At 45.1% G+C, this 10,762-nt stretch overlaps 1 protein-coding gene across 1 annotated transcript; it reads left to right on the top strand.

Annotated features, from left to right (window-relative positions):
* Window positions 1–1,586: 1,586 nt before the first annotated feature.
* Window positions 1,587–9,537, top strand: LOC119446733 (cholinesterase). Its single transcript, XM_037711260.1, has 4 exons — window positions 1,587–1,658; window positions 1,831–1,971; window positions 7,963–8,325; window positions 9,532–9,537. The coding sequence occupies exons 1-4, from the start codon at window positions 1,587–1,589 to the stop codon at window positions 9,535–9,537; spliced, it is 582 nt and encodes a 193-aa protein (XP_037567188.1).
* The last annotated feature ends 1,225 nt before the right edge of the window (window positions 9,538–10,762 follow it).

The raw sequence follows: 10,762 nt of genomic DNA, 5'->3' as shown, positions 1-10,762 counted from the left end.
AGCTCACCGTCGCCGACGCGACGTTCAGCCGACTTAAATTGTGCAGTGCGCTGAAACAGTGGAGTATATTGGGGGCTTAAGCAAGCACACGATGGCTTCTACGTAGCAGACGACGGAAGCCAGAATCGTTTTAACGGAAAAATCGCACACCTTGAGCTAACTCCTTTATTTTTATTTAGGAGAAAAACTGTTTTGCGTTATCGAGAACGTTAGGTTCAGTGCCTACATTGCAGCTTATTAGGCAAAACGACAAATTTGCGTCACAATACGAAGGCAAATCGGGGACATCAGTGCCATTTTGTACGCGTAGCGCTACGTCACGCCTCGAAGAAAATGGGGGAATGTCCAGAATAGAGCCTCAAGACAACATAGGGCTAAGCTTTATGATGTGATGCTAAAGGAGCCGGCTGCCATAGAGTCTCATGGAAATATTTCAAGTAAGCCGCAGTCACTGTAACGTGACCCCTTTCGTCACGCTGGGATTGGAAAATAAAATTTTGGCCCTAGTTGCATGACGTCTTAAAGCAGAGCGCACAGGTCTTGCGATATCTTTGCGTGGAGCATCAGCCGGGTTGCGCCGCTAGCACGCTCACCTGCCTTCCTTCCTTCCCCCTCAGCGTGCGCGCTGTCCCGCCTCTCCTTTTGCGCACTATACTGGATGAGAAGGAAGATGGCCCCAATCATGTCACCATCCTTGTCGGTTCACCCTCTCACGCTTTCCCTGGCGCCTACAGCAAACGGCACCGTGGAGCACGATAGTATCTTGTCGTCCTTGGACTTTACACGTAATATCACAACGATCGCGACATCGACGACGAAAATTCGCTTGGAGGGTTGCTATAATTACTGTCTCAATAAAAAGCACAAAAATGTCTCCGCTATGATATCAGGCGAGAACTCCCTGTGATAAAAATGCTACGAAATTTGAAACTGAATGTCACTGCCAGTCGGCGCACGTATTGATACGGCACGCTATGCCTTGCAGGTTCTGCCGTGGCTTTGCCGTGTCAGTATTTGCCACGACATGCCATCGCTTAATCTCCCTCATACTCTTCGTCACGGGGCGTTTCCGTTTGACGTAGCAGAGGGGTGCATGCGCTTCCTTTCGATGTTGCCTGGTCACACCGTTGAAATTAGATTACGAATACGCCCAATTAGGCGCCATTTTCACAATGAAAAAAAAAAAGAAAATGCGTGTGCGATAAAGTGCGACTGCCTCCAAATGTGTCATTTAAACAACTTTCTCAAGGCGTTAACAAAAATTTTACTTACAAAAATTGTTAATTGGTGCTCCGAAACTCACGTTATTAGCGGCAAAGTATGTCTGCCCCGTACAAGAACTCGTCTGATAGCAAGTTCCCTCATAGCAAGTTCATAAAAATAAGTGTGGCCGTAAAGAAACGCCCATGTATTTCGACAGTTGCAGGTAGAAGTGTTGCTACATTCTGTTTTTAGAATTTATGCAGGAATGTGAAAAAAGTAGTAATTCTGCAGCCGAATTTTAGGCTGCTGGAAGTTTGCCAGTTGTCCCGTACGTTACAGAAGTTGCAGCTTTCCTGACCAGTGTACTTGTCTTCAGGGTAGCCATGGGGCCTGTGGTGGCGCTGTGGTCGCCGGCACAGTCTAAGAGTAGTGCGGGCCTCACACCTAACGCCTCCGTAAGATCATACACCAGAAAAGGCAGAAAACACTTGTGAGCCTCTCGGCACCGCAAAGCCACAGGCGCTTTGGTTAGGGAACTTTGGGGAAGATACAGCCTGGGTTTTTGCTCGGGTTTTGCGACAGTCACCGAGAAGCGAGTTCTTGAACATGGTGTGCTGTGTGGTACAGGTTCGAGGAGAAGTGTACGCCTTCTACGGTGTACCTTACGGCCGCAACACCGGGGGACGTCGGCGTTTCGCGCCGCCAGAGCCGGCACTGCTGCGGAACGAGGTGATACGTGCAGACCGCCGGAAGCCTGCATGCCCGCAGGTACGTACATCGCCTTATATGCTGGTGAAGGTCATCGGGAGAGGTCATATGGTCGGATGCTGATGGGGCATCGGCATTTATGAGTAGCATTAGGCGGCAGTACAATTTGGTCCAGCGTTTCGAATGTGGTCGTGTACACCCAGTCAAAAAAATTGACGCCAATTGGCTTTTCCAACCAGAATGAAGTGTAACCAGTAGGAACGAATTGGAAAATCCTTATTGCGAAATGGTTACGGTTGAGTCAGAGGAGAAACCAACTAGATTTGCCAACTGGAATGAACTGGACCCAGTTGGAAGCAATTGGAAAATCCCTAGTTCCAAATGGTTACGATTGAGTCAAAGTGAAACCATTTGAGCCCAACTGGACTTGCCGAGGGCACATTTGGGACCAATTGGAAAATCCCTAGTTCCAAATGGGTACGATTGAGTCACGGATGCAACCAATTCAGTCCTATTGGACTTACTAGTTTGAAACACCTAGGACCTTACACTCCCAACGAATCTAATTGGACTACCAATATGTATGAACTAGAATGTGACCAACTGGGAAATCATACTTCCAGTTTATGAACCCATTCAAAGAAACTGGAGTGAGTTGTATCTATATAACTCACTCCAGTACGAAGGCCACAGCAAACCTGTTTCTTACAGCTGGAGTCCTATTTCGGTTTGCTGTGTGAGGTATATAGCGTGTCCTGAAGCATAACTTATTGGGCTGTAACGGACACCATGCATCTAGTATTGGTAAACCTGCATACATTGTTCCTAATTTATGAAGTAAATTATGAAACGAAACTTAAATTTTTTCAGTAAATACAAAATGTAATAAATCAAATTTTACAAAATCAGCATGACGCCAAAAAGCAAACAGTTTTATGAGTGTTACATACAAAATGCATACAATCTGCTATATAGAATACTTTTACATAATGCAAAGCTAGGAGACTACGAAGGCTACACAAGAAAGCCGCAAGTGTAAACATTTCCAACTGAAGCTCATGAACACATCATACATCCCAAATGTGCAACAAGCAAACGCCAAAATTACCTTAATACTATGATTTGGTGTCCCTTCTGGACATTGCGAATACACAATGAACTCAGATTTTATTAAAAGTGTTTTATAGCTAGCAATGGCTTATTTGTTCCAGAGAAATTTGGTATTACTCACATCACAAGCTTTTTTTCATGCTAGGTAGTAATTGTAGGAAACATTTCTCAAAATAGTCTGCATGGGTGCAAACTGTTTGATACAGCTTCGTGAACAGTTTTTCTTCAGATTTAAAAAATTCTCATGCTTTGTAGTGTTACTCAAACCATATAAAAATGATGTCAAGATAACCACAGAAGTTATCTAATTCGTTTCAATTACAAAATTTCAACCACTTATTAAGCTTTCTGCAGAATCGTTGCATTTTGCATTGCAAAACTGGCAAAGTGAGCATTATTATGGTGAAGCAAAAGTCCATGGACAGTACTGACAAGCAATAGCCAAAGAGGTAAAAAAAGATAAGTCAGAACTAATACAAAAACATTCATAACGGTGTCCAGCATGTGCCCAACTTTTATTCAGTGACAGGAACTTTTCTGCAACCTGGGGTACAGTGAACAAAATGTGCAGTTGAAACTGATCTGAAAAGAAGTATTGCAAATAAAAGATATAGCGAGGCATTGTGAATGAGCTTGGTGCTTGTGAGATGTAGGTATTTTCTTGCACCTTTAAAAGCACAAAGTCACAACCTTTGCAGCTGGAATAACAATCTGCATTGATGGTTCTTCTACAGCCTTTAATATGCGTCGCATTGTCACTAGACTACACTTCAAGGGCTTGCACTTCAGGGCCTTAACAATAACAAACGCTTCCGCTTGGTTCTTGCAAATTATGTGCTCTATAATTGCATATGTATTGTCAACAAGTTCCACTGCAGAAATGTTAGTTCTTTTTACTGCAGCATACGCTCTACCAGTGAAAAGAACACCTCCCTTAAGCATTCTGGGATACTTACTGCACACTGTTTGCAAGTTCACTTGCATCTTGAGGCAACGACCTTGGTGCAGAGAATGGAACACACCTTCCAAACAAACTAATATGTCCCATCACTTTGAGAGTTTTCTGGGTTTCCTTGGCGTCCAGCGAGTTGCAGTAACCAAGAACTCTTGGTTCAGCAGCTGTGGCCAATAGAACCTTAACACTTTCCTCCATTTGCCGATTACGACAGATTTGGTGTGGGATCCCATTCGCTGCCTTCACTGCCTTCTTTAGGCAACCGTTACCCGCTTCAAATGGAAACACAGTGTGCCCAATGGGGCCCACTCTTCCCAATACGAGTTAATTTGTCCATGTTAAAGCTCATGCAACTTTCAGCAAACAACAACTCAGCTCGAACATGAAACTGTAGTAAGAGTTCTTCGCAAATAGTAAGCTGTGGTGATATTCCTTTCTGCAGAATTATATGCAATGCCTTCACCAGGCAGGCCCAATATTGTACACGAGCGATCAGCTATTCCCTCTAAAACTAGCAAGCTATAATACAGGAGCCAATTCTTCCATTCCTTCGCTTTCCAAAATTTTTGTTCTCTTGCTGGCCTTGGCATCCTTTTTACATCTCCTGGAGGAGTTATCATGGCCATTACTCTTGTGTCAATGACACCTTGCTGTGGTCCTATATAAAACTTGCAGTTAGTATCATACAACCACAGCTCCATGAACTGCCTTGCAACACCAAGCAATATGCAATCCATATAGTCGGGGACGAACCCCCACAATATATTGAAGTGATCCAACCTCATCAGTGGCGATACAGTTCTGACACCATTTACGGGCCTGCCTCCAGCAACAGCTTCTTGCATATCCTGTATCATTTGTAGCTCTATTCTTTCCTGTACTGTTTGTTGTACTGGATACGTCGTTTAATTTAAAACTCTCTCGTCTTTTTGAAGGCACCAATTGCATCCTTGATAGGCATTAAACTGCATTACACCCTGAATTGGTGCCCTGGCTACTGCATCTACAGCGCAACAAATGGAGAAGACCTTGAAAGCACTTGCACGGCCATGGTGCTCACCATTGAATCGTTTCTGAGAAAGGTCGTTTACAGCATCAACAAATGCGTCCTGAAAAAGCACCATGTAGGCTTTTTCTTGCCAAACCACAAGGCAGCTAAAATGACTTTTGCACTCTTTGTGTGGCTGGTAGTTTATTGAAAAGCAACTGAATTGGAAAAATTACAGTACCACTTGATTTAAAAAGGGGTATGCCATCTGCATTCAACACAAAACCAATTCTATGCGCTGTTGGGGCCACAAAGGCACAGTACAGGTCTCCATCATAAATATCTCAAAAACCGTCTTTTGGTTCAAGAGGCTCTGTTAGGTCTAAGAAGTCGCATCCTTTCAGTACTTTTTGGAGTTGTGCAAAAAGCACAAAAAGATACACTGTTGACCGAAATCTGAACAGCTAGTGTTAGTAATCTGTTTTTTTTTCACGTGACTATAAACCAACTACCAATGACTTGCTGTTGAAGCAACCATTTTTTGACCGCCTTTCATTTTCTGCGCATGCCCCCTATTGTATATATTGCGAGACAGCTGTTCAGCCTCGACAGATTAATTAGCAGGCCGCGCGCTGAAGCGAATGACGCTTGCCATGATGATGAATATATACAGATGAAGAAGATGGAGGGGTAATATAGTTAAAGAGAGCAGCATTCCGGGCAAGTTGGTAATCCATTACTAAAGTATTATTGCGCAACAAAAAGACATGGACGGGAGAGAAGAACACACACACCAAGCGCTTGGTGCGTGTGTTCGTCTCTCCCGTGCATGTCTTTTTGCTGCACAATAATACTTTAGTAAAGGTAATATAGTAAAGTAAATAGTAAAGGCACCGTGATTGGTGCTCCCCGTTCCGTCCTTTCCTGCTGCAGCCGTGGGCAAATTCTGCTTGTGGGCTTCCTGAGCCGCAATTTGGCATACGTGCTTATATGGTCGGAAGTGTATGAAGTTGATAGCCACCTGGGTGGAAAGGCCCGCAAAAGTGGCCGCCGAAAGTGATGCCCACGAAACCGACTTGTGCATATTGAGAGAAAATGGGGCACCGAGTGTCAGTGACATATTAGCGGCCCCGATAGACAAACATAAACGTGCAGCTTGGAAAGGAGGTAATGCTAAAACACACGGTAGTCCATGTTGCTGTGTTGGGTGCGGCAGCAGATGCCTGCGTCACCCGATTGCTTCGGTATGCAAGTTGCTAATCTTCAACGGTGACTGTCGGTGCAAACATCTGCTTGCGCTGCTGGTTGTCGCACGTCACCGGACCGCCATGTGCTATGACGAAAGTGGGCAGTTTACGAGCTCGAGTTTATTGTTTCTGCGTATCTCAACATGCAAGTTGTATTGCTGCTCTTGTACGAGAAGGTGCACTGCTTGTCTTCGACCAATAAAGTCGTACGTCCTGTTCACTCACTTGTGGCTCGTTTGTATGGGCGACAGTAGAGGCTCTTTGGTCTCCTGGCAATTAGAACGCACAAGCTAAGCGGCAAGGCACTGAGGCACGCCGCAACGCCAGCCGGGCGAGCGCGGCGCGTACCAGCGTGCGCGACCGGTAAAAAACGGCCATATTGGATTTTGCACTAACAAAAAAAGATTTCCGCTTCCTGTTTGAGCAGCGCCATCTGTCGGGTACCCCAGTGAGTTCCATGCGCTGCCGCTTCTTATTTTCGTACCACTGTGGAAGGTACTGTTTCCCTTCTCTAAAGTTGGTCTTTATTCTATGACCTAATCCCCGCCGTCTCCGTGCCGCGAAGATGGGGCGGCCGAAGAGCGTCACTCCTGAAGCTGAGAAAGCGCGACGCGAAAGCGGCCGCGCCGCTATTCGACAGCGAGTGAGACGACTTTGGTCCGATTCCGAGTATCGCACCGCCGAACCGGCGGCGAAACGCCGGTGATTCGCAGATCCGGAGTTACGAGCCCACGAAACTGAGCAAAAGTGTTTGAGCGTCCAAAAGCCTCCAGATACATTATAGAGCGAGTGTTCGTTTCTGCTTGGACTGTCGATGATTCCGGGGTGCTCTTACGCAAAACGTGGCCGAGTCTCGAAGCATAACCTCGGAAAAACTTGGCCGAACTGAAATAAAGCTAGGTGGCGTCGCCAGCTTTGCTGTTTGCCCAGTCTTCGCACCACTAGTGTGAAGGTGCCCCTATTATTTGTTGTCATTGGATATGCTAATTTCAAGAGACGGATATATTGTAGCTGCGGCAATGCATCTGCGGATACGCGTGTCGTTCGGAGCAGTCCCTTATGTGCCCACGAGTGAAAGCATGGTCCAGTAGGCGGGAGGCGAGTGCACAATGTATACTTCCGAAGACCGAGCGATTCGTGTCTCCTGTTCTCCTTCTCGTGACTTTCAGGGCAAAAACAATTTCACTATAAATAACCCACTCTTGCCGACTGATGGAGGTTCTTTCTCAGTACCACTGGGAAATCAACAAGGTTTCCAGAATCTTCGTTTGGCATTTGCATGTCTATGCTTTATCTAGACTTCTATTTGGGCATGAATACTACAGGTGAGAAAACACGACATAGTAACGGGCACAATGCAGCATAATTTAGAACCTCAGTTGATTTAGACAGTGCTGTGAAATTTAACCCTCGCTTTGCCATTGCTAATCTGTTTCTTCGAAAGCGATCGCCTATATCTGTGAACCCAGTTACATGCTTTGCAAGACAGTAGCAACATTCTCTGACTATTGACTCGTGGCAAACGCCGATCGCATTGTCGCTGTAGTCCCCGTCTATGTTATCGTTTCATTGATGCACCTTGGAACTCTCCACAGTAACATGTGATCGTGCAAGGTGTAGTTTGGCTGTATTCTTTGGGCGTGAAGGAAGCGGTAGAGAAATTTTTGCGATACCTTGGACTTCATTTATTGGTTTGCTCTCCAGTCGCCTCCTGCCGCGCGTTTCCATGAGGTGTGCGTCTGATTTTGCAGTTCGCCCAAATCGCCGTTCTGGACGAGATCACGGCCGGCACGAGTGAGGACTGCTTGCACCTAAACGTGTGGACGCCAAGTATCTTACGTTGCTCTACAGGATGCCAACAAAAGCCCGTGATAGTGTTTTTCTACGGGCGCGATTTCGAGCACGGCTTCAGCGACTACCAATACTACGACGGCACCACGCTTTCCGGCTTCTCTGACGTCGTGGTAGTAGTACCCAGCTACAGGCTAGGCGTGTTCGGGTTCCTCAACGCGAACACGACCGATGCGCCAGGAAACGTGGGCCTGCTCGACCAGCAACTAGTTCTCTCCTGGGTTTACAGTAATATCGCCGCCTTCAACGGCGATCCCAACAACGTAAGCGCTCTTCTTTTTTTTTATTTTGTTTATCCATCAGAGGAAATAAGTAGTGCGCATATCTATACGCTATCAGGACCCATTACAAAACTGGTCTCGCCTGTAAGAACACTTTCTCAATAGCTGACGTGCGAGCCACCCTAATGGAGACCGGTGCCATAGCGAAACGGCACTTGTGTAAAAGAAACTTTATGAAAATGTGTCTGGATGTGCGTCTAGCATGGACGTCTATGAGCAAGCAGTCGTGCAATATTTTGAAATCGAAGAAGAAAAAAAAACATAATTCTGTCATATAAGCCCTTTGCATCGACCAGAGGGCGCTTGCATTGACGATTTTAGCATAGGTAAGTCGGGAATTATGATCTTTAAAGAAGAGAATAGTAATAACGTGGTATCAATTCAACTGACAATCGTACCCATGGTCAAGCCATATAAATACCTCGGTTTATACATATAGCAAAGAACAAGTACTTAAGCGTCCACCACGATAACGTAAAAAGGAACGGATGCAGGATGCAGCAATAACGACACATAGAGCACTTTGGGGATCCAATAAATACGAGGTAGTGCGAGGAAATCGGAAAAGTGGTGCCAGCACTAACGTCCGCCAATACAATTCTGTGCTTTGTCAAGGTTGCAAATATTCAAATGTTGGCCGGCCGACTCGCTTTAGGGCCCACGGTAAAAGCACACATGAAGTAGTGCAAGGTGACCGCTTTGAATAAAGACTAATTTAAAGACATGTTCGAGAGTTAAATGTGCTTATCCTTGTCCTCAAGCCAATACGTTAACGCAGCGCAGCAAGGCAGTATTGATTACAGCACATCGATATTCGAGCACTGTCATAAGAGCTATATCAAGCGAGCAGCGCACAAGCTCGCGCTGCAGCGGGCGATTCGCACGTACGTTACTGCGAGCTCATATTCATTGCATCAGTTATTAGTGGCTAAAGGGGCAGATGGCCACTACTACCGCGCAGGCATGACCCTGACACTGCCTACATCAGATTCAGTTTGCAGTTGTGAAGTGGCCTGGGAAGTTCACAAATAGAAGTGAAATTATTTTAAAGTAAAGTACATGCTATAGCTTGTACCTGCAGTTGTGCCTGCTCATAGCATAACTGGCGCTATCTAGCAGACTTGTGATAAAACAGTTCTATAAAAGAAAGGCGCTCATTTTTGTAAAACTTCCGTGGCTGTATATCAGGTCTGATACAGGCACAAGATCACGAAAAGGGTCTGAGAATCCAAGACCCATTTCCTTGAGGCAGAGACCTCAAATTTAGCATAGAGCCAGTAACCAGGAACAGTCAGTCCTACTCACACATGCCTATTTTATTTTGTCATTTAGTTTCAGGTTCACCTAAATTATTGCCATCATGATAGCCATCAAATAACATGGTAGCATCAATTTTTGTATTAATCATTTAAGCATTGAAATCTAAAAGCTTGCAGCAGAGTGAAAGGTAAGAAGGACAAGGGATATAGGGGAGGCATCATATTCTAAAATTTCATATTTTTAGTGGGTTGCAGTGTAATGGAAATTGGCAAGCACTAATTGAGCGACAAGGGCACTGGACACAGGAAAAGCAGATTTAGCTGAAACACAGCAATCTGTAAGAAGGAAAGTGAACAATCATTCTTTGCGATGCTTGGTCTGAATCACTGTTTTACATGCTATCGGTGATCACGAACATGCTGGAGGTGAAGCATATGCTGTGGCTCATTTTGCGTTGCCTGTGCAATTATCTTACTAAAACCATTTGTGAAAAAGCATGCCAACAATAATTCAGAATTGAGCACCATGGTGTGTCATGAAGCATCACATCATAGCCACAAGAACGTTCAGGTGTTGCCAGAAGTAACCTGAACAATGAGGACACATCTATAGCGGCTTAACTTTAACAAACTGAATGCCTTGGAAGGAAGCATCACTGAGCTAACACATCTACGGCAACCCAACCAGAAATCTCGAGTACCCTCTGAAGAAGACACGAAAAGGCACTCAATGTGCACATTACAGGGTTGCAGTGCCCAATGTATCATTTATGCTATCCTGTGTTTGATACCTACAAATTGTGATTTAAACATAAGAAACACAGGAGCCTATAGTCATGTTTTTTCTCTATGCGCGATCGAATTCTCAGTTATGGATAGCTTAGCAATATAATTACTAATAATTACTATGTAGCGACAAAGGCAGGCACCAACAAAGAATGTGAAAGGAGATGGTTGTTGTTGTTCGTGCTCACTCTGCTTGGCCATGGACCAAGCCCCTTTTGTGAATCTTTATTCCTGACATAAATCACGCTTAGAGCTAAATTTGCACACACATTTATTGGGCATGCTGGTTCTATTGTTCAACCTTGAACTTTGTGTGCGGACTCTACCTCCAGTCTCGGCTATGCCTGACCACAAGGAACAGCAAGATGCCACCT

This window comes from Dermacentor silvarum, chromosome 1 (assembly GCF_013339745.2).
Source record: "Dermacentor silvarum isolate Dsil-2018 chromosome 1, BIME_Dsil_1.4, whole genome shotgun sequence".
Lineage (NCBI taxonomy): Eukaryota > Metazoa > Arthropoda > Arachnida > Ixodida > Ixodidae > Dermacentor > Dermacentor silvarum.
The sequence above is the reverse complement of the archived record's forward strand: the minus strand, read 5'-3'. Positions and strand labels throughout refer to the sequence as shown.